Below are 24,512 nucleotides of genomic sequence, written 5' to 3' on the forward strand. Positions count from 1 at the left end.
GGGGAGGAGTGAGAGAAAAGGCAGAGACAGTAGACACACTCCAGCTGACCCTGCAGGAGAACAGAGGGGCGAGCTCGGACTGAACGCACGAATGGACAAGCAGCAGGAGCAGCAGCGGCGGAAAGCGTGACACACGGGGCAGGCCGGGTGACTCTGGCAGCGGGGGGTTGACAAAACAAGAGATTTGTGCCGTTCTCGGAGCACCTTCGGCTGGTCAGGTCAGTGCTTCCTGTTGCCAGAAGAGGAAAAGGGAAGTCAGGTGAACTTTACACCATGGCATTATGAGAGCAAGAAGAAGTTTAGTGCCTTTGAACTTTGTGTTAAACATTAGAGAAGGCAGTGGAGGGACTTTCAGTGGTTCGGGCCATTGATTACTGTTGCCAGAGGAGAAAAGGAACACACTAAACCTCATGTGAAGTGGAATTTTGAAGTGAAAGTGCCAGAGAGGTCGATGCTGGAGCAGGAAAGCAGAAACAATTCAAAGTTTTATGGTGAAGTTTGCCAGAGGAACAAAGCGAACAAGCAGAACAAGCAAAAGAGGATGTTGCAGATGAAGAGGTGAAGGAAGTCGGGACAGACAGCTGCCAGGGGTGGGGTCCTGAAAAGAGAGAGGGGGGGTGGGGAGAAACAAGCAGGCGCCGAGGTGGGATGGTGCCGCGTGAGCTCCGCAAACCGGACAGCAACATGGTGTAGAGAAGGACTGTGGAGGTGTGAAAAAGGGAAGAGCCTCAAGGATGTCCAAGGGCCAAGGGAAGCTGGAGGCGGGCGTGGAGGGGCCCCAGAAGAGCACGGGGCCGGTGGGTCTGCAGACGCTGCTGGATCTGCTGGTCGGGGTCTACCAGGAGTTCTGGACGTCGCCGTTCGCCAGGGAGAAGCACGTGTCCGGGTTCCTGCAGTGGGGTGAGTGCTTTTGGACTGAAGCTAAAACGGTTTTCACAGTCTCTGATCTGGGGTTTGCTGCGGTTGGTTCAGGTCGAGGCTCAGAAACACGATGAGACCAGCTGAACGTCCTGAATGACCTGGTTCTGCCATCAATGGTTTCTTCTTCCCTGATGGCACCAGATGACAAAGCCAGGATGGATCGGGCTCACATTGTGAAAGAGTGGTTCAGGGAGCATGAGATAGATTGGCCACAGAGTCCAGATCGAAACCCCACTGAGAATCTTGAATGGATCTTTTGACATTGCAGAAGTTATCGGAACAAAGCTGAAGATGTAACTGTAATCAAAACTAAAGCAGTGGATATTCACTATGTATTTACTCTTTAGCCTCTTGACCCCCACTTGAAAGCGAGTGCGTTTTCTCCAGTTTGGCACAACCCAAATCTAAAAGCTTCTTGGGAAAAGAAAATGGCCACAAAAAAAACGAAGAAAGTGCAGCAATAAGTGGCAAAAACTCAACAAAAAGTTACAAAAATGAGATGAATAAGAATGTGAAAAAAGTGACGACAACACATTTGGATCAGTTTTGTTGGTCTTAGCTTTCAAATAAGGTTTTGCGCTGGAATATAGGCTGTAAGCTCCAGTCCAGGAGCTTTAAGATTTGAGTAAAGAGGTGAACTTGAAGGAACAGGCCACCACCACACTGAGATATGTTCTTACCTGAGCTTAGGCGAGTTGATACGTACCTGTCTGGTCTTTGTGCCCGTGGAAGAGCGTGGTCGCTTCCAATTTCACCCCCTGAACTATAGGAATAGATTGAAAGAGGCCAAATGCTAACAACATCTTTGGTCGTTTTGTGTGACTGAGGGGAACGCACAAAGACCAGACAGGTACGTGTCAACTCGTCCAAGCTCAGGTAAGAACATATCTCAGTATGGAAAAATGGTGGCCTGTTCCTTTAAGCAGTGGTTGGATGTTGACAATTATTTAGAAAAGGATCAAACAAAACACCTAAGCAACAAGAAGATAGGTTGCGTTTGGATTGAAGCCAAAACACTCATAATGAAATCAGATCAAATGATGTTAAACTGTACTGTCTTCCTGCAGGGGCTTGTGTTAGGTATAGGGTGACGGGTTTGGGTTATGATTAGGGTTAGAAAGGCCAAATGTGACGTAAGCTGTGTTTCCCTGACAGATCAGACACATAGTTTTAGAAACTAGAAGGTCTTAGCTTTGAAATGAAGCATCACACTGGTGTATAGGCTGTAAGTTCGCCTGTTAACACACTTTGAGATTTGGATATGCATCTACGTCTAAGCCTAAACCTAAGATGGCAGATAACAGGTTAATGTACTATTCAGTTAACCTGTTATCAGTTGAGAAAACAGCTCGAGTCATGTTGGTGTTTTAGTGTTGATGTAATGGGATGGAAAAGCATAAAATGTCGTGAAAATGTGGATATTTCTAAAGAATAAGTGAGAAAAAAGTTATAAGATATGACACACAACTATTTAATTCAATTCTCATCTGTCTCATGAAGCTTTTGTCACTTACAGACCGGGCTTTACTTCATATTATTCGTGTCCTGGCAGTCATAGGGTACGTAGCAGCAGCATTTGTCTCAGTTTAAAAGAACTGACTTGACCTTTTACACTGATCGCTTTGGTTAATTCAGGATTCATTAACCAAACTGTCACGTGGCCATAGTTAAAGATTTGTCACGAGCTGTAAAAGTGCAACGTCTTCTCTCAAGGCACTTCCTGTAAAGCTTATAAAAAACATCCACAAACACCTGGAAAATGTTGAAATGGCGACCGTCAAGTCACTTCCATTGTCCCTTATTTTATCAGTTATTTCTTTAATTAAATTTGGACTCTAATTCATATTTTTTCTTGAAACTGTGTGTTTACATGTGTCCGAGTATCCAGGTTATTAACAGGGATTTTAAGTTTCCTCGTGTTGTCCGTGTTTGAATCTTGATTTCATTTTCCTGATAAGCCAATATCCAGGTCATTAGAAACCAGGATCCAATGGGTTTACATGCGCGTGAGTAACCTGGTCATTAGGCAGATCCTGATATGATGTTTACATGTGTCTGAGAAACAGTACACTCATGTCCCTGTTTACATGAGCAAATACAGTATCCTGGTTATTTAGGCTCTTGAGAGGGGCGGAGCTAGTGACTAATAGTATGGCAAGGAGCTAAATACTCTAACAATGTTGCTAACGCATGGCTTTTTCTAACACAACTATTCAAGGAGGGACTTACAGAAGAACTAAGTTTACCTTAATAAATCCTTTCCGTAGTCCCTCTGTCCAGAGAACCATAGTTGCAACTTCTCTGCATCCGGGTCAGAGGCGCAATACACACTAATAGACGAGCGAAGAAGAAGCTAACAGGCTAACGGGCAAAGCTAACTGCGGGCTAGCGCCACTCAAACAGTATTTACAGCCAAGTTTGAAAGAAAGAAATTATCTCCATTGTGTGATTGGATGAACAATATCCCTCTGTCCTTTGTCTTTTCTTTCAGCGTAGTATTTACTCTTTACTGTACTTTAAAACTGTAGCTTTAAGCACGGTACTTTAAACAGTTCAGTTCTTTCCCAGCTTCAGCGATAGATGAAAAAATAAAAGTTGGTTTGATCTGAGAGCAGCGCTGACTTCCACCAGAGATCCCACAGAGCAAAAGGTTTTTTTTTTTTTAAAGTTGCGTCAATGTTTTGTTGATACAAAAGTTTTAATGGCCCTGGTACGAGGTAAAATGGCTGTTGGAAAGTTTTGCTCCTGCCATATCTGTTTCAAAAGTTTGCACATGCGCAGTACATCAGCAATGGTGAAAACCAGGATCCTGTGTTTGTGTCGTACAATATCCTGGAAACTGTGGGAATATCCTGGTTTCGAATAACCTGGACATTGGTTTATCCAGGAAACTGAAACCAGGATACTGTGTTTACATAAACCAGACAAAACCAGGAGACTTGGAATCCACATTAAAGGGATATTTTAGTATTTTTGACATAGGGCTTCAGTGTTGTTGATTTCTGGAGATTTTTATGTCCTTATATCTGAAGAATTTGGTGGTGCTAGGCTAGTGTTAGGCTAGTGCATGTCTATGGTAACAAGTAACCTACATTAACGGTCAGACCCAAACACAGTGCACCTGAGGCAAATCACTTATAACACCAGACTATAAATCTCTGCATCACATTAATGACCATATTTTGAGGGACTATTTTCTAGCAGATCACCACGAAGCTGATGCTGCTCAAATATAAGTTATTTTAAATGCAAAATGGTTAAAGTTATTCTATCGACATAGACCTAGCACTAGCCTAGCGCCACTAAACTCTTCAAATATAAGGACAGTTTCCAGGATGTCAACACAATATCCTGGTTTCTCATCATTGCCGACGTACTGAGCATGTGCGAGCTTTCGTTTGGGGGTTTCTGCACATGTCGATGTCAGTGAGTTTTCCCCTTTTCTCTGATTGGTTTATACGCCTGTCAATCACGCACATTGAGAATTTGAAGGAATCACCCCTGATCCCAGATACAGGTCTAACCAGAGAGAACCGAGCTGAACCCGTTATATATAATATTCATTAATCACTAAATACCACAAGTAATGTATTTCTGCTTCATTCTTATTGTGTGAGTGGACGGGTTCTGGCATCAAATCCGAACAGAGCCCGGCATGCAGCGCATATCTTTATTTTGAATCAGTGAAGTTAAAAATACTCTGGCGTCTATTTCTGGCCGGGGAAGCGTTCCATTCCTTACCGCATGAGGCTGCTTTTAAACAGCACTGAGGCCGGGCCTGGGCTTTTATAATTTTGGAGTTACGAACGGGGCAGCGCTACACTATTCAACCTCTTAACTCCCACCTGAACATGTTTTCTCCTGTTCTCCAAATTCTCCAAATCTAAAAGTTTCTTCAAAATGGCGACAAAAAAACAGAAGAAAATGAGTATGTAAATTGACAAAAGTGACAAAAATCCAGCAAAAAAATATCAAAAATCCAGCAAAAAAGTGACAAAAATCCAGAAAAAAAATGACAAAAATCCAGAAAAAAAGTGACAAAAATCCAGAAAAAAGTGACAAAAATCCAGCAAAAAATGACAAAAATCCAGCAAAAAAGTGACACAAATCCAGCAAAAAATGGCAAAAATCCAGCAAAAAAAATGACAAAAATCCAGCAAAAAAGTGACAAAAATCCAGCAAAAAATGACAAAAATCCAGCAAGAAAATGACAAAAATCCAGCAAAAAATTACAAAAATCCAGCAAAAAATTACCCAAATCCAACCAAAAAATGACAAAAATCCAGCAAAAAAATTACCAAAATCCAGCAAAAAAATTACAAAAATCCAGCAAAAAAATTACAAAAATCCAGCAAAAAATGTGACAAAGATGCATCACAAAAGTAACAGAAAAAGTAACAAAAGTGCCATTAAAAAGTGACAAAAACACAAAAGGGAAATAAAAAGTGACGACAATGGCAAAGAGGAGAGAATGCATTTGGTTTTGGCGGGTGGTAAGAGGTTAACATGAAAGATTTTACCACAAAGATGCCAAACATGTTTCCTTTTAGTAGCGGAGTTAGCCTGATATTTGGCCTGAAATAAACACAAACAAAGACACTACAATTACAATTAACGACTTTATGTTTCATTTTGCACAGAACAGTTTGTGAATGAACCTTCACTGACGGCAAAAAAAACCTTCTCTGATTCTGATATAGTTCAAAATAGATGAAGTGTAAGTATTTTTTTTAAAGTTGTGCATGTATAATCACCAGCCTGGTCTTAACAGCTGCATTGTACGGACATATTTCTGCAACTGTTTGATGAATCACTGTGAACCAGGCCCGCAGGATTACATCTGACTCACATCCTAAACTCTGAGCTCGTACTTTTGCACTCAGGAAAAGAGTACAGGACATTGCAAACATAACAGGTTTACATAACAAGAATTCTTTCATTCCTGCCGCTGTGAATCTCCTAAAGAGTGAGTTGGAGAAAAAAACGTTGTTGCACTTGTGACAATAGTGTTGTTTGGTGATTGTGTGCTTGTTACTTTTTGCCCTGTTCCAACGGAAACTCACAAACTAGCAATGTTTTGTAAATCTTTCATTAATGTGACCTTTTCATGTTCATAATACGGAGTAAATGCAGTATATTTAAAGGGATTAGAAGCAATTTGGTCATTTGTATACTCACTACTGCCACCTCAGGTCATACGTGTAACTGCACCTTCTATATTAAAGAGGGGGTATTATGCTTTTTTCAATCACATAGCACCAGTCTATATCACACTACTATGATGACCAAACCTTCTGTTGGTCTGTAAATGCAGTAAATTAGAATAACTGCCTTGTATAAAATTGCTCTCTCAAAATGGCTGCAGCTTGAAATAGGCCTCTGTCTCTTTAAGAACCTCTGTCCCTTTCCGACACGCCCCCTCCACACGCTGTCTGTGGCATCAGTGGGGAGGGGGTTCTGCTGAGGAGCAGTGGTTGGTTACTCGGCTGGTGACGAAAGCTCGGAGGCGTCTCCAGGAGGTGGGGGCGTTCCTAGGAGGACTCAGGCAAACCTATCCCTAAAATGGCCGCCATCAGAGTTTTTACAGATTACTCAAAAATACGTGAATGTGCCAAGGCAACACTTCAGGCACGTTTTTAATGAGGGAATGACATAATAACATGATGTAAAGCTTGAAAAAGTCAATTTTGCATAATACCCCCCCTTTAAGAAGCAATTTGGTCATTTTTATGCTCACTACTGCCACCTCAGGTCTTAAGCGTAACTGCAGCTTCTATATTAAGCTTGTGCATGGCGGCACTTCAGACCCGAATTAACACCTTTTCAAGTGACAGTGCAGGATTTTAGAGGCAGTTGTGGTGAACAGGTCTGGGCTCATTCTACACATTAGGACATGTCTGGAACATGTAGGGGGAGGAAAATGCTTAATTTTAACATTTTTGAACTCTGTATAGTCCCTTTCAGTCAAATTGCTTTCTGTACTGCCTGTACCATCCTTCTCCCAAACACCTCATTTTGTGTTATTGTTTATGCTCATGAGTATATTTTACAAGCATCTAAACTGATCAGCTGGTGTTATTCTCACAACTTGGGCCGGCAGTGGTCCAGTTGTTAGAGCGGGTCGTGTCATGATCAGAAGGTCGGGGGTTTGAATCCCAGCTCCTGCAGGTGCACGCTGTAGTTGTGCCCTTGGGCAAGACACTTCACCCACCTCGCCTCTAGTGTCTGCATTCACTGGTGTGTGAATGAGAGAGTGAATGGGTCTCTGGTTCCTTACTGTGAAGCGCTTTGGGCCTGATGAAGGTAGAAAAGCGCTGTGTAAGTTGAGACCATGATTGTGTGGTGCAATTCTTATAATATCGCTGAACGGGAACAATACCTTGTGGTTTGCGGTACTATTTTCAGTGGGTTACAAGCCTTTCCCAGAAAACCTTTGTTTTAATATTTGCACAGAAAACTACTTGACTGTTAAAATGACTGTATCTGGTTTGTTGCTTTTTTGGCTCATTTAACGCTTCACCAACAACCATTTTTGAGGATTAGACAAAATCTTACATTCAATTTTACAAGTCTAAGTTGTATTTGGGTCGTGGCTGTGACCTTTTAGATTTGGGTAATGCTGAACTAGAAAAAATGCAATCGTTAAAGCGGGGGTTAAGAGGTTAATAGAGTCGTCGTCCCACTAAAATTCATACATTTCTATTTGTAGTCATTTATATTTACTTCATTTTTAATCTCTCTCACAGAAGGTTTTTTTACAATGTTTTTCTGTCCGACAGTGAAAGTCTGGAGTGTGGATCACCCCAGGGTAGTTGTTTGGGACCTCTTCTCTTCTACGTTTTTATTAATGATTTACCTTTGACTATGAAAAGCGCATCCATGACATTGTATGCCGGGGGGGGGCAATTAATTTTCATAAGGGGCCATATGAGAAGCCTGCACTGAGTCGGAGCCGCACCAGCAATAACTCAAACTTATTGTGCTGAACTTTGTGTATTTTGAATAGCTGAAACCTACCGTTATTCAGCAGGACTATTATTTTCTGTAAATATTTAGCCATGTCAAGCCAAGGACGCGTATGTGATGTGTGTGCATCATCATTATTTAGGTTATTCAACTTTTTATCCTCGTTAACTTCCACCATTGCACTGAAAGCGCCTCAGGGTCTCCAGGTACATTCCCCTGGGTCCAAAATATATGGGAAGTGCATCGCCGGGTTCATAAACAAAAGCTCCAAAATAAAATTGTTTTTATTAAGAAAATACTATTGAGGAAACTTTTTTTCAATAAATCAATCAATCAATCTTTATTTATATAGTGCTTTTCATATATTTCATGTAACACAAAGTGCTTTACAGATTTAAAATGAAAAATAAAGAGTCTGACTGGACTGTAGCCTCATAACGACTTGAACGACTTTTTAAGCCCAACGCAGACGCTTGACGATGCGGCAAAAGAGCCGCCTCCTGTGATCCAGACGCGGTGCCGCGGGGTTAACACATAGGCCTACGTTTTTGACCTGCTGCAGAGGCACAGACGGGTCTCTGCTGTGACAAACAGGGAGACCGCCGTACACTTTGTTTAAGGGGATGATGGAAGCAGCGGAGACAGAACCATCATCAGGGCTCAGGTGGAGCATGTTAAACTCGCCTGCCCCCTGTTAACCTGCAAAAGAGAGCCACGTTTTCTCTCTCTCTCTCGCAACACGGACATACGTGTCTTATTTTATTAATGATAAATTTCCTCCATTTAATTTGTGCGGGAATAATCTGACCTTGTATAGCACATACAAATATTTGGGACATTTTATCACTGATGATTTGGCAGACGATGATGACGTGCTTCGACAGTGCCGCATGATGTATGTGCAGGCCAACATTCTTGTGCGCAGGTTTGGTGCATGTACAAATGTAGTGAAAAGGACACTGTTTAATGCCTATTGTACCTCACTTTATACGGCACACCTGTGGTCAAGCATACGAAAACTCAACGTGGCATATAACCACTGTCTAAGAATTTTGCTGAAAAGACCTCGATGGGAGAGTGCCAGCCACTTATTTGTTTCTGCTGGCATCAGAACTTTTCATGCTGTTTTAAGAAATTTAATGTACAGATTTATTTGTCGGCTCAACAACTGTGACAATATGATTATTATGAGCTTGACAAACATCAAAGTCAGTGCCACGCTCTACCAGTCTGAACTGTGGCGACACAAAAAATGTTTCAATCACACTGGCAGCAGTGAGTTGCCGTACATTCCTGAGTTTAGACAAGTTGATGTGTACCTGTCTGGTCTTTGTGCGTGCGCTCACACACACAAAAAGACCAAAGATGTTGTAGCATTTAGCCTCTCCTGCTCTCTCCTGCTCTCCTCTTTGGACCCAAACGGCAGTGAAGTTAGAAGCGACCAAGCTCTTCCACGTTTTCCCGATTCACGGTTACGTGAGTAGTTACGCGACCCAAGCATCGCTGCACAAACTTACACATGTCGATTTTCTAAGCGGATAAAAAGGGGAACTACATTGTAAGACGTAGTAACACTATATGAGCTCTTCGACGTCTGTGCAGCAACATCTTCACTCCTAAAGAATTCTGAAGATAATGTTGCGCGTTGAAGTTCTCCTAAGGTGTTTTATACGCCTGTTGTTCCACGTTTTATCCGCTTAGAAAATCAACATGTGTAAGTTTGTGCAGCGATGCTTGGGTCGCGTAACTACTCACGTAACCGTGAATCGGGAAAACGTGGAAGAGCTTGGTCGCTTCTAACTTCACTGCCGTTTGGGTCGATAGAGGAGAGCAGGAGAGAGTTGGAGAGGATAAATGCTAACAACATCTTTGGTCTTTTTGCTTGACTGAGCGCACGCACAAAGACCAGACAGGTACGCATCAACTCGTCTAAACTCAGGTAAGAACATATCTCAGTGTCTGTGTCCTATCTTTACGCAAAAAGCCGAAAAAAGAGAAACATCGCCAGCACAATTAATGACATAAAAATTACTATAACGTAACCGAAGACACATTTCCTCCACGGTTTTGCATTCAACCAACACTGTAGTTTTCTCTGTTTTTGCCGAATCCAGGACCACGGCGACCTCCAGTTGAATGGGGGTGTGGGATGTGGACTTGGAGACAATAGTGGCGTTGTGAAGGGTGGGGTGGAAGTGTTGGACTCTGAGTCATACATGTCAGAGGTTTGAGAAACACTGTTGTGTGATTCAGATCCCGACAACAGAGTGGATGGAGAGGAATCATCAGATGTGAAGTCGGAGCTGTCAACGGAAATAAGGCTCAGTGCATGAGGCCTCCGGGCAGCCGAGATGGGCGAGGTGCGCTGAGTTTTGGGCTCTGATACCTTGGGATTTTTAGAACAGACTTTCTTTACAGAACCTTTTAAACTGCTTCTCACATCACCTTTGTCAAGGGCAGAAGGGTTATTCTGGTTTGGGGGGTAGACGGACGAGGCAAAAAAGAGGTGAACCGGAGTGTCTTTTTTCTGTTTGTGACAGGACACCGACTCATTTATGGGACAAACCTTATTCTTCTTAATGTTTGAAGGCTGTCTTTGGCAGTCTGCTGTAGTCGTCATTGTGGAGGTTCCTTGGATAACACCAACGACGTCACTCTCAGCAGACATCTTTAAGGATGTGTGAACTGCCTCCAACAAATCACAAGGGTCTTTTTGGGGCCTTGTGAACAAAAGTTTTGACAATCCTGAGTCTTTGCTTTGACACTTCTTTAGAGAAGTGATTATAAAGCTCTCGCGGGATCCACGGAGGGAGAACTCTACGACTTCCCCGTCGAAACGCGCAGGGGCAGAGTTTGGTCTGTTGGTGATGACATGTGTCCGGTTCTGCGTGTTCGCTGGTTGGACTGATGCAGGCCGTGGTTTTGGGCAAAAGTTTAGGTTCTCAGAAGACGCATCCATTTTGCTTTTGACGTCTTCCTCCTCCATTTGCTCCTGGATGAAAGCTCTCACTGGAGAGACACTGGCAGTTGTATTTTGTGTATCCTTGTGAACAATCTTTTGAATATAGTCCACATGAGTTGACGGGCCTTGGGGAGTAGAGGATGATTTCTGCGCTGTCAACTTTTCCCTTGAAGAGACTTTCTTCCATATGCGTTTAAAGAAATTCTTTACAGAACCTTTCCCACTACTTCTCACTTCACCGTTGTCCAGGGCAGAGCAGTTATTCTGGTTTGGGGCGTAGACGGACGAAGCAAAAAAGAGGTGAACCGGAGTGTCCTTTTTCTGTTTGTGACAGGACACCGACTCATTTATGGGACAAACCTTATTCTTCTTCTGAATGTTTGAAGGCTGTCTTTGGCAGTCTGCTGTAGTCGTCATTGTGGAGGTTCCTTGGATAACACCAACGACGTTACTTTGAGCAGACATCTTTTAGGATGTGTGAACTGCCTCCAACAAATCACAAGGGTCTTTTCGGGGCCTTGTGGACAAAAGTTTTGACAATCCTGAGTCTTTGCTTTCCTCGGCTCCAAGGTGTTGCAACAGTTAGCTTTAAAAGTGCAAATTAGCTTTATCCGTTGTACAATGCAGAGTGTCAGTGCTTGAGAGCGATCTGGTTTCTAAGCGATTCTAACGGAACTCATGAGGCGAGGTCACATGGCTTACCACTGTTGCCATGGTTATACCATCTAGAGGCCAAATGAAGAGATACGGAAGGAATCACTGGAATCGCCCATATATGGCTCTTCCAGTCATGTGACCCCTAGCCGCGCGTCAGCCATTTTGACGGAATGCGTCTACTTCACTGCAATGGATCCGATTAGCGCATTAGCGGTCGTCAGCTAACTCTTCACTTCACGTCATGTCATCGCACTTATTAACATCAGAAAAAGATTTATACACGAGGAAGATAAAAGGATTAGGAATCGTAGATCCATATGAAGCACCGCAACTTCTTTTTACAGACATTAAATCTGTAGAAATACTTATTTTTTATTAATTGTTTTTGAAAATGTTTTTTTTTATATAAAAGAAATAAGAAAAGAAGACATTTTGTACATACACATATACATGCATATATACATGCACTTATATACACATACATACATACATACACATTCACCCACATTCATCCAGGGGGGGCGGGGGGTTACAAAGTTTGCAATAATACACGAGATCTGCAAAACCAGACAAGCGCCATTAAAAAGCAGCTGCCTATGTTTGCAGGCCTCTCTTTACATAGCCCACCGAGAAAAATAAATAGAAAATAAAGATAAATTAATACCGCTTTGCTGTAACTATTCCGGTCACCCAAAACAAAAGATATATACATATACATACATATAATCTTTCTCCTCTTTTCCTTACTTTTACAGTTACAACTATTCTACCCACCCTACCACAGGGTCCTTCGGAGGCTACAATCTGATATCAGTTGGTTATTGTGTACCTCTTTGTAAATACATTTTCACTGTGGGCCCAGATCCAAGCAGTCTGGAATCTGTTTGATTATCTAAAAGTAAAGCGGCCTGCTCCATAGCAACTAAGTCCAAAAAGACTTTGCTCCAGTTCTGTACATCAAAACAATTATAATTTCTTTCTTTCCAGTTCAACATAATTATACGTTTGCGAAGAAGCCCAGTGATATAATATTGTCCACATTCTTTGATTTAAAGTCTTGAGTTCTTATTCCAAGTAGACAATTCAGAGGACAAGGCGATATTTGAACATCGAACATATGAGACAGTGTGTCAGTGATATTGCTCCAGAATGCCTGGACAGAGGGGCATTTCCAAAGCATATGCAGCAGTGTGCCTTCTGACCCTCAGCCATGCCAGCACAGTTTACAGTTTTCTTTGTCCATTTTATTTAAGATGTAAGGAATAATATATGCTCGATTTATTATTCTGAGCTGTATGATTTTATATTTGACACATTTGGACATTTTTGTGCTTTTTTGCAGTGCTGCATTCCACTGTGAGTCAGAAATGGGCACCAATGTCTTTTATCCATTGATTTTTTTGTTACATTCTTATGGTTAGATTTGGTGTTACATAATAATCTGTATATTACTGAGACAGTGCCCCTGTTCGTAGCAGCACGTTTTAATTTATCCTCAAGATCCTTTTTGTACCCCAGGCTATTATCTGGAGATAGTGAGGATTTCAGGATAGATTTGATAGGTAAGTAATTAAAAAATTCGGCATCATTGAGCCTTTATTCTTTCTTTAAGTCATTAAATAGAATGATTGTTTTTCCATTCATAATTAATTGTGATGTATTTTGAATATTGTTTTGTTGCCAAACTTTATTCTTTAGAATTATTTTACCTGCCATAAAAGCGGGTTGGACCAAAGGGGACAAGAAGGTAAAGATTTTCCACTGAAGCCATCCATCCATTTTCTTCCGCTTCATCCGGGGCCGGGTCGCGGGGGCAGCAGTCTCAGCAGACCTGTGTAGCACCTCATTTGAAAGCTAAGACAAATAAAACTGATCTTTTTCCTGACATTGTTGCTGTGTTGTGTCACCATGAAACCTTCTGTTGGTCTGTAAATGCAGTAAATTAGAATAACTGCCTTGTATAAAATTGCTCTCTCAAAATGGCTGTAGTGAATGTCTTGAAATAGGCCTGTCTCTTTAAGAACCTCTGAGCCTTTCAGACACGCCCCCTCCACACGCTGTCTGTGGCATCAGTGGGGAGGGGGTTCTGCTGAGGAGCAGTGGTTGGTTACTCGGCTGGTGATGAAAGCTCGGAGGCGTCTCCAGGAGGTGGGGGCGTTCCTAGGAGGACTCAGGCAAACCTATCCCTAAAATGGCCGCCATCAGAGTTTTTACAGATTACTCAATAATACGTGAATGTGCCAAGGCAACACTTCAGGCATGTTTTTAATGAGGGAACGACATAATAACATGATGTAAAGCTTGAAAAAGTCCATTTTGCATAATACCCCCCCTTTAAAGAAGCAATTTGGTCATTTTTATGCTCACTACTGCCACCTCAGGTCTTAAGCGTAACTGCAGCTTCTATATTAAGCTTGTGCATGACGGCACTTCAGTCCCGAATTAACACCTTTTCAAGTGACAGTGCAGGATTTTAGAGGCAGTTGTGAACAGGTCTGGGCTCATTCTACACATTAGGACATGTCTGGAACATGTAGGGGGAGGAAAATGCTTAATTTTAACATTTTTGAACTCTATAGTCCCTTTCAGTCAAATTACTTTCTGTAACTGCCTGTACCATCCTTCTCCCAAACACCTCCTTTTGTGTTATTTCTTGTTTATGCTCATGAGTATATTTTACAAGCATCTAAACTGATCAACTGGTGTTATTCTCACAACTTGGGCCGGCAGTGGTCCAGTTGTTAGAGCGGGTCGTGTCATGATCAGAAGGTCGGGGGTTTGAATCCCAGCTCCTGTAGGTGCACACTGTAGTTGTGCCCTTGGGCAAGACACTTCACCCACCTCGCCTCTAGTGTCTGCATTCACTGGTGTGTGAATGAGAGAGTGAATGGGTCTCTGGTTCCTTTCTGTGAAGCGCTTTGGGCCTGATGAAGGTAGAAAAGTGCTGTGTAAGTTGAGACCATGATTGTGTGGTGCAGTTATGATAATATCGCTGAACGGGAACAATACCTTGTGGTTTGCGGTACTATTTTCAGTGAGTTACAAGCCTTTCCCAGAAAACCTTTGTTTTAATATTTGCACAGAAAACTACTTGACTGTTAAAATGACTGTATCTGGTTTGTTGCTTTTTTGGCTCATATAATTTTACAAGTCTAAGTTGTATTTGTGTCGTGGCTTATCATTCCAGGGTGACTGTGGATCCCAAAGCCATACCAGTTGAGAACCACTGCTTTAAACAACAGTTTCCCTGTTTGTCCAGAGAAAACATCCATTTCCTTTTCACTGACATGTCCAAACAATACCCTACACCAGGGATAGGCAAGTTTGTGTCGTGGAGGGACGATCATTGGCAGAACAGCAAGGGCCGAACCTCACCATTGTATCCTCAAGTAAAGAACTTTTTTCTGCAAATGCCAATGTTTTACATCAGTGGTTTTCGGGTGTCATGGCTTTGGGACCCACCATGACTCGACGGTGACGAGCTGCAACCCAAATAAAACTGTAGATTGTTATCTATCATTTAAAATAAAAAAAAACAGCCCAGCAACATTCATTTTAACTGATTCCGGTGTGTTTCCATGCACTTTCGAATGGAAAATTAAAACAATTTCCCACAGAAAATGGTTCAGCAATCCACTTCCTGGTCCAGACCCACATGTTGAGAATCACTGTTTTACATTATGACCATGTGGGGTGCTCTGCCAGGAAATCTGAACAATCCTGATGCTATTTCTCGTATTTTTAGAGCACTTTATCAGGCATTTTATCTCATATTTGCATAATAATGTTTCTCAAAATCATCTTCCGTGTGGAGGGCCGGATTTGGCCCCTGGGCCTGACGTTGCCGACCCCTGTCCTACACAAATATGACTTTCTCCGGTCTCGTCACCCCCCCCCCCCCCCCGGTGGATACTTTGCAAACTGCAGGCAATATTAATAAATAGGAAATATGCACAGATAAAGCGTTTTGGGGGTACATTTTGTCCCTCAGCGCCCCCTAACTAAAATATCTTCTCACGGCTCTGAAAAAAAGTGACGAAAACACAACGACAAAGCAATGAAAAAAGCAACAAAAAAACACAGACGAAAACACACTAAAAAGCCACACGAAAAAAGTAACGGCGACAACGTGACAAAAAGTTTCAGTCACATTTGTAGGTCTTCGCTTTCAAATCAGGCATTACCCTGTAGCTCTTCGGTCAAGAAGCTTTTAGATTTGGGTAAAGCCGAACTGGAGAAAATGCACTCGGTTAACCTCTTAGCACCCGCCTAAACCAAATGCATTCTGTCCTCTTTGGCTATGTAACCTGTGTAACAGCTCATTTGAAAGCTAAGACCCGCAAAGCTGATCTTTTTCCTTGCGTTGTTTGTGTGTTGTCACCTTTTTATGTTTTTTTATTATTATTTTTTTTTCAAATTTTTGTCACATTTTTTGTTGAGTTTTTGTCATTTTTTGGTTGAGTTTTTCTCCCTTTTTTTTTTTTTTTTTAATTTTTGGGCACTTGTTGGTTGACTTTTTCTCACATTTTGTCACATTTCTTTTAAAATTTTTGGTCACTTCTTGGTTGAATTTTTGTCAAATTTTTGTTCAGTTTTTGTCATTTTTTTGTTGCGTTTACATCCTTGTTTTCTTCTCATTTCTTTGTGGCTGTTTGGTGCTTTTTTTTCCCAAGAAGCTTTTAGATTTGGGTAAAGCCGAACCGGAGAAAATGCACTCGGTTAAGGCGGGTGGTAAGAGGTTCAAATACGTCTTTGTGGAAGTGTCGCATTTACGCCGATTTGGTCCGAGTCCAGTTCTGTTTTTCAGTCCCAGTCCGCCCCTGTTCTCCGGTCTTTAGTCTTGCTTGTGTCATAGATCATGTCATGGATAAAGAGCGTGACATTTCTTTAACACCAGTTGTTAGCCCGGGACCACATTTACCCCGCAGTAAAGTGGGACGTGTGATGATCTCATGACTGCACATGCTGCTCACTCAAGGCCTTAGAAATATCATTCCCCTGATATTTTCCCTTTGGTCAAACTGATACAGTATCTTTCATTGTATTTGCATCTCATTGTCGGGGTCTGGCTGATCATTACGAGCGTGTTTGTTTAGTTATCAGAATCAAGCTGCTCTCAGACTTGGCGATTATGACCTTGAACTCGGCGTGTTTTTAAGTCAGCGCACTGTGATTGCTTACGGAGCTGCAAAGTGCAATGTCACGCAGTCCTGTGTTGTTAGAGTCGCAGGGCACAGGGAAAACAGTGGAGCATGTGGAGGGAGGCTAATGTTGACTCTGGCTACAATGAACCTGATAGGACGCCCATGTAGGGAGTCGACGGGCCATGCAGCTGTCCAGAACACAAACAGGAGCAGACGAATGGTGTGAACCTGTACTGTGCTGGTTCACTGAGGTCACAATCCAACACAAAGGCAATTATAATTAGCTTTGTGGCTCCTGTTGCTGGAAAGGCGGTTCGAATCCCAGTTACAATGTTGTTCTCTCATCAGAAACGGACATGGAGCTGTGTTTCAATCTACTCCTACCTCTCTTGACCTCCTTGACTTTGTTTTTCTACTTTTTAGAGCAAACTTAGAGCACTTTTTCCATCTGAAGCCACTCTGCGTAACATAGGAGCAAAAACAAAACAACCAAAACAGTTTACATACAGATATCGGCACAAACCTTTAGACAAACAGAATAAAAAGTGAGGGGTTGACAAAAAACAGGAAGCCTGGAGCACAAAATGAAGAAAACTGACAAAGCAAACAGGGTGTATACAGTAAGTAAACTTTATCTGTATCACAAAGCGCTTCACAGTACTAAAACATAATCATAAAACATATCCATATTGTAGTAATTCAAAAACGTAGTACAAGTTGTGTCAGCCGAATGCTTTCTCTACAGTCACATGTTTATACAGGCAAGACCGAGTAAATCCATCCATCCATTTTCTTCCGCTTTATCCGGGGCCGGGTCGCGAGGGCAGCGTCTCAGCAGAGATGCCCAGACTTCCTGATCCACGCACACCCCCTCCAGCTGTTCTGGGGGGACCCCGAGGCGACACCAGGCCAGCTCGGAGGCGTGTCCTTGGCCTTCCACGAGGCCTCGTCCCAATAGGACATGTCTGGAACACCTCCCGAGGGAGACGACCAGGAGGCTCTGGAATAGATGCCTGAGTCATCTCAGTCAGCTCGCAAATGTCCTCGCAGCGGGCGCTAGAAAAAATTTCCTTTAAAGAGGGGGTATTATGCTTTTTTCAATCACATAGCACCAGTCTATAGCACATTACAATGATGACCAAACCTTCTGTTGGTCTGTCAGTGCAGTAAATTAGAATAACTGCCTTGTATAAAATTGCTCTCTCAAAATGGCTGCAGCTTGAAATAGGCCTCTGTCTCTTTAAGAACCTCTGACCCTTTCAGACACGCCCCCTCCACACGCTGTCTGTGGCATCAGTGGGGAGGGGGTTCTGCTGAGGAGCAGTGGTTGGTTACTCGGCTGGTGACGAAAGCTCGGAGGCGTCTCCAGGAGGTGGGGGCGTTCCTAGGAGGACTCAGGCAAACCTATCCCTAAAATGGCCGCCATCAGAGTTTTTACAGTTTTTACTCAAAAATACGTGAATGTGCCAAGGCAACACTTCAGGCATGTTTTTCATGAGGGAATGACATAATAACATGATGTAAAGCTTGAAAAAGTCGATTTTGCATAATACCCCCCCTTTAAAACAAAAGGGGGGGTGTGAAGTAAACTAATAAATACAATAAATACTTTATTACAACACCTACACACATGGCTTCATAACAGATTGGATTGTCAGGTCTATTTTTTGTTACTTTTTGTCTTAATTGAAACAACTATGCACTAAAGGAGTGCACGAGGGTGAACTGTTGAGCTGCCTCGTCAGTGCGGCCTGTTTTCTACCCATAGCTTTGACTTCTTTGACTTTGAGTGTCTCTCCTCTCTTCATAGGCGCATTGTTCTGTTACCTTTGTTCTTGTTTAGCGTTTCGACTAACGGTTTGTTTCTGTCCCTCATCTGTGAGTCTGTTTAGTGTTGACCTGCCCCGACTCGTTCCTTTGTGCTTGTCATTGTCAGACTCTTTGCTGGAGGCTAATGGGACTTGTTTATGCAGAACGGTCCACAGAAAGGACTTGACTTTTAAGTGAGAAAAGACTCGGGTTATGCGTCGACTTTACAAGTGTAAACGCAGCAGCTCTGACACACATTCTCCGCGAGCAGGAGGCGCTGGAATGAAAATAAAAACATTGTTCTGGAAAACCTGCCACCGTTCATGAATAATAGCTGCTATTTTTAGGAGCATCAGAGACTCCTGGTCAGACAGCGAAAGAGGAACTCCCTTTATGGCAAGTCACATCTTCTCTGGAAAATACAGTGGACTGGGCTTCAGCTTTGTAAGAGACCCGTGTGCAGAAGGCGACTTAGGCCATAAACTGGATAAACTAAGAGATATTCTCTATTGTTTTGCTATCGGAAACCATATCGGCCGCCCTAATATGGATGTTTTTGGGCTATGACTACAGGGTGGAGACTGTACACTATAAAACTATGTTGTCTTATTTTCTGCCTGTCGCACAACATTGGAGATTTCATTTACTCTGATAAAATTGGAGCATGTAGGGGGAGGAAAATACTTCATTTTAACATCTTTAAACTCCGTATAGTCCCTTTGAATTTAGTTGACTAAATTTAAGACAAATCTAGTCGACTTTGCATTCACAATATTCATTACGATCACATTTAATCAAGGTCCTCTGGTTCATGGAGCTTCTCCCATATGAACAAAGCTCAGAGCTGCTCCTTTGGCAGAGATTTTAAAGGCACATTGCGTAACATTTTGGACTACTAATGCAGGAAATATACATTTTGCAGTGGGTTATCAAAGAATGGATTTGGATGGGGACCTAACCTGATTAAATCTCAACTTTAGTCGACATCTCCAGTTAAAGTCATGTCTTAGGAGAGCTGAACCGCTCACAGCAAAGGCACATGTTTGTTTGTACATTCATGTGGTATTTTTCCATGATGAAAATAATATAAATGCTTGTATTTGAATTTTATTTATTGAGTAAAATTCTACGCGGTGTGGCTTTAAATATGAGGCTCTTTCAGACGGTTAATAGAAGTTTGGATGATTTTAGTCTCTCCTTTTCATTTTATTTAGTCTTATTTTAGTCGACAAAAATATCACTTTGACTAAATGTTTTGGTCGAAATAAACACTGGCACATGTTTGTAGTGGAAACCAAAGTACCCGGAGGAAACCGTCACGGGTGGAACATGCAAACTCCACAGAAAGGCCTCGTCCGGGTGGGATTCTCTAACCGCTGCGGTACCGTGCCTACCCCGTGCAGGGCTTTTCTCTTGAAAATAACATCTTTGTCATTGAATTCTCTGGGATCAGCCCTGGCCACGAAGGGGTGGTATCGCAGCAGCGTCAGCCCTCGCCATGAGGACCAAAGAGACGTGCTGACCTCGCCCATCGCACAAGCCAGTTTAACAATAATTCGGTGATGTTTGATATTTTCAAACATGAAAAGTGACATTTGTGACCGAATCTGCTCTCCTGAGCAGCTCGTTGATGCTTCAAAAGAGCCAGATCTTTTTCTGTCGTGCATTGAGTGCCTAATGTAGGTGGAAAAGCGCTATATAAGTTGAGACCATTTATATATAAGTTGAGAAAACAGCACAAAAGCAGAGCAGAAACTCATGGGTGGAAGGTGGCAAAAGATTTTATCAATTGTGGCACATAGGTTATGGTACATATAGGCTTTGTAAAAATGAAATCAAATAAAAAAAAACTTTAAAGAGCCATAAATCTCATCGCTAAACATGAATAATTGTGTCATTTGGGCGTATTTTAGCAAACGCTGGTGGGACATTTTGGAACCTAACAGACTTTTCTGAAAGAGCGGGACGCAGAAAGTATTCAAACCAATTTTGGTGCTTGTAGTGAATGATATTTGCCCTAAACCGCTCCTCTAAAATTCAACCTTGCACTATATATATCAGGTATTTGAACAACACGCTGATGATGGGAGAGTTTTCATCCAAACTTTGGTAGACAGGCTAATAATAGATGGTGACATTTCAGAAGAAACCAGCTGCACCAAAATACGGGCGGAGGAGTGACGTTTGTTTACATGTGTTTGGGAAAAGTCTGTCTTTATGAGGCCATGGCTGAGCGCAGTGTTATAATGGAAGATGTATTAATGTTTTTGTTTCTCCCACAGCTGAGCCTCTGGTCCGACAAGTGAAGAAGACGAGGATCAAGAGAGAGGATTTCGACATCCTGAAGGTGATTGGACGAGGGGCGTTCAGTGAGGTCAGGTGCTGCTCAGTCTTTGTTTTAGCGATTGTTTTGAGATGTTTTTTTTTACCATATTTGCTGTGTGTGCGGTTGAAACAGGTCGCAGTGGCCAGGATGAGGAGCACGCAGCAGGTCTACGCTCTGAAGATCATGAACAAGTGGGACATGCTTCAGAGGGGAGAGGTGAGGGTGAAGAAGCTCATAACAGGCAGCATATTGTTGGAACCCAGCATGTTTTCTCCTGTTTGGCTTTACCCAAATCAAATCAAAATGCAACAAAAGAGTGACAAAAAGGCGATGGAAAAGCAATGAAAAAGTGAAAAAAGTGTGGAGGAAAGAAGTGAATGTCCCTCTTTTCTCCAGAGTGAGGTCAATAAAGTCAATTTTTTTATTGCAAGATGTTACAGATCAATGATTAATTATAAATACACCATCCGTTCGTCCGTCCGTCCATCCATCCATCCATCCATCCATCCAGGTATCCAGGTGGGTCCAAGGACGGCCTCATGATTCTAACCGGGCATGTTGGTCTCTCTGAACCACTCTTTGCCTGACCCGTCACCTAGGACCTGTTTGTCATGGGAGACCCTCCCAGGGGCACAAAGCCCCCGACAACAGAGCCCCAGGATCATTCGGGTGCTCAAACCCCTCCACCATGTTAAGGTGGCGGTTCCAGGAGATAACTAGACTAATAGGGAGAATTTTTTTACTCTTAGTTACTTCTGCTAGAGGATATTATAGTCTATTTGGTTACATTAATTCACAACATTGCGTTTTCAGATCATTATGTGAGGCTAACAAAGGAATGGCCATAGAAATAAACAATTTAAAATAGGCCACCCCTCAAAATTCATCATATTTCATCATTGATGTGAGTCTTAGCCTATTCATCATTGTTTATTTCCCTGTTTTATTTCTATTCATTTTAAAAGTACATTACTAGTGGGTCAGCTCCTCAGATTTGCAGTAAGTGAAATTCATACATTCCACCACAAGGGGGAGGTACCTGCGTAGAATAAACAGAAGCTCTGCTCCTGTCAAACGGCAGCAACATCTCGCACAAAATGTACATATTCTGTCATGTTGTGTTCGCAGGTAATGTGTTAACTACACAAATGTATGAAATTAAGATATTGTTGAAATACTGGAGGGGCAGGTTGGCTGTTTTTGCCCTCTGTGGATAAAGATTTTGAACTTTGCAAGTAAGTTGGTCAGAACTTGAGCTAAGCGAAAGTTAGCTAGCGCGACAGAGTAGTTGCCATGGCAGCGCTGTCACCTAACCTCTGCTTGACCTCTACTTCCTGGTCCCGAGATGTGCGAGAAACTACAAAAAAGTCAATATTTCTGAAACTCAGTGGAGAGTTACTGGACATACTTGTTTACCAGGCCCACTAGCCGAAATGTTTTACCTACTGCTATAAATGTAAATGTAAATGGAGAAAAATGCTAACGGCGCAGCAGCTACGCTAACCCCGGAAGTGGTGACTTTAGGTGCGGCATTTTTGGCTAATGAGTGTGAGAAATGAGTAAGTTCAGTAACTCTCCGTTGAGTTTCAGAAATATTGATGGTTGTTTTCGTGAGTTTTTAATGTTTTTTTCTCGCATATTTGCCGGTCTGCTAGTACCCGGAAGCGAACGTCACATTTAACAAACGTATAAATCTAAACGTGAATAATAAACTGAAGCTCTGCTACTGTCAAACGGCAGACAACATCTCCCTCAACATTTCCTCATGTTGTGTTTGCTGAGAATAAAACCATCAAAAGCCACACTCTGAGTCCATCCGTCATCAAGTGTGCAAAAAATACACCTTGTGCATTACAAATATATCAGGTAGAGTTCGGGAATGTGACGTCATAGCGCTAAGCATTATGGGATTAGCAGCAATTGTAAACTAATGGAGATTTTAAAAGTTAAGTTACTGGAGTTATTGTTCACATTGAAAAACTTGGGCACCACAGTGAGTTAGTTGTATTTACCAGCAGCAACTCAGCAGCTAACGGAGTTGTTCCACAGCTTTTTTTCTCCACTTTTTATACTGTTTTTAGCTAATGTTAGTCAATGGAAATGTATGCTAACAGCTGCAAAGATGGCGGATCTCCATGGTAACTGTGGACTTTCCCGAACTCTATACTAACACTTCACTACTCCAGCAGTGGCTATTTAATTTAATTAGTTGATCCAATCATAGTTTCTATCCCAGCCTTGATTTGTTGCCGCTACATATACTATTCTAAAGTTGATTATAGATGTTTTGTTGCTCTAAAAGTAGTGTGACTTTATACAGTGGGGGTGTTGGGTTGTTTGTGTGGAATTTTTTCAGGGTTACTGCTACAAAAGTTCAGGAACACCTTCTATAGGACAGGGCTGGACGACTGAGACTTTGCACAAACATCATAACAACTACTATCTCGCTGTACTCTCAAAGTAATGCTCCCGGATATGCAGCATGGGAAATGTGTTTTGTTTTGTAACCTCTGCAATAGCCTTACTCTTCAGGACGAGACGTGGACCCTGAGGTGATGAGATGCTCTTTGTTTGCAGACGGCGTGTTACCAGGAGGAGCGAGAGGTGCTGCTGCGAGGGGACAGACGCTGGATCACAGAGCTGCACTACGCCTTTCAGGACGATAACTATCTGGTTTGTACAAGGACTTTCCTCATTTTTGCATTAAATATGAGTTTGGGGCAACAGACACTGAGAGCATTTGTCAGCAATAAATACGAAGTCTGATGATGGAGTAGACAGAAATTCATGTAGGCTACATAATGGAGTAGATAGACATTTTGGGAGCTAAATATGTCCTTTTAAGAGGGAGGTGAGCAAAATATGTCCTTTTAATTTTCAGTGCGAATTTCATGAGAAAATCTTGTTTTATATAGAAGATATTTCATTTTATATGACATACAGCGCATAACTGAAAAATAAGCCATTTCATATAATTTCATTACACATAAACCTATGAAGGTAAAACTTTGTACACAGATTTGGGTTGATGAAGTCTTTATACAGTGTGAGTTTCATGAGAAAAAATGATCATTTTAAAGATATTTTAAAGAATTTGCCAGGCCAGTTACAGAGGCCATCTTATTTCCTCAATGAAAAAAAGTCATATATTTCTTTAACTTTAACTTGCAAGGACAAGATTTCATCTGAGGTGATTTAAAGCAGTACTAAGTAACGTGTTTACCTTTATAAATCCTTCCCGTAGTCCCTGTGGGGGTAATACAAGTGTTTATGGGATGATTGGAGGGTCTTTCATCCCCCCTTCTAGTGTCTCTGACCAGAAAACCATGTTTGCAACTTGACTGCCACCGGTCCGGAGAAAGCAATACACACTAATGGAATCATGAAGAAGAAGCTAACATGCTAACGGGCAAAGCTAACTGCGGGCTAACGTCACTTTAAACAGTATTTACAGCAAAGTTTGAGTGAAAAAAAAATATTTCCATTGTATAATTGGATGCACAGTAACTTTGCCTTTCCTGTCAGTGTAGTATTTACTCTCCAAGACAATCAATAAGTTAAAAAATCGTAACTTGCTACAACACCTGCAGTTGCGCTTATGGCCTCTAGGGGGAAGAGTTACTTAGTACTGCTTTAACATCAAACTACACTTACAGTGCAAATCTTGTTTTGTACCACCACCCATGTGCAAAAACTGCAATACATCCAGAACTGCTGCCCGCCTGCT

The 24,512-nt window shown here is 42.1% G+C and overlaps 1 protein-coding gene across 1 annotated transcript in view; it reads left to right on the plus strand.

The window, feature by feature from the left end:
* The first annotated feature begins 247 nt into the window (after nucleotides 1-247).
* Nucleotides 248-24,512, plus strand: part of dmpk (DM1 protein kinase) — a 36,938-nt gene continuing 12,673 nt past the window's right edge. Inside the window, exons 1-5 of the mRNA XM_079566685.1 lie at nucleotides 248-590; nucleotides 636-900; nucleotides 20,742-20,833; nucleotides 20,918-21,001; nucleotides 23,363-23,458. Coding sequence (XP_079422811.1) covers nucleotides 735-900; nucleotides 20,742-20,833; nucleotides 20,918-21,001; nucleotides 23,363-23,458 — 438 coding nt within the window. The 5' untranslated portion in view covers nucleotides 248-590; nucleotides 636-734. The remainder of the gene's footprint in view (nucleotides 591-635; nucleotides 901-20,741; nucleotides 20,834-20,917; nucleotides 21,002-23,362; nucleotides 23,459-24,512) is intronic.

Source organism: Gobius niger (genome assembly GCF_951799975.1).
Source record: "Gobius niger genome assembly, chromosome: 11".
Taxonomy (NCBI): domain Eukaryota; kingdom Metazoa; phylum Chordata; class Actinopteri; order Gobiiformes; family Gobiidae; genus Gobius; species Gobius niger.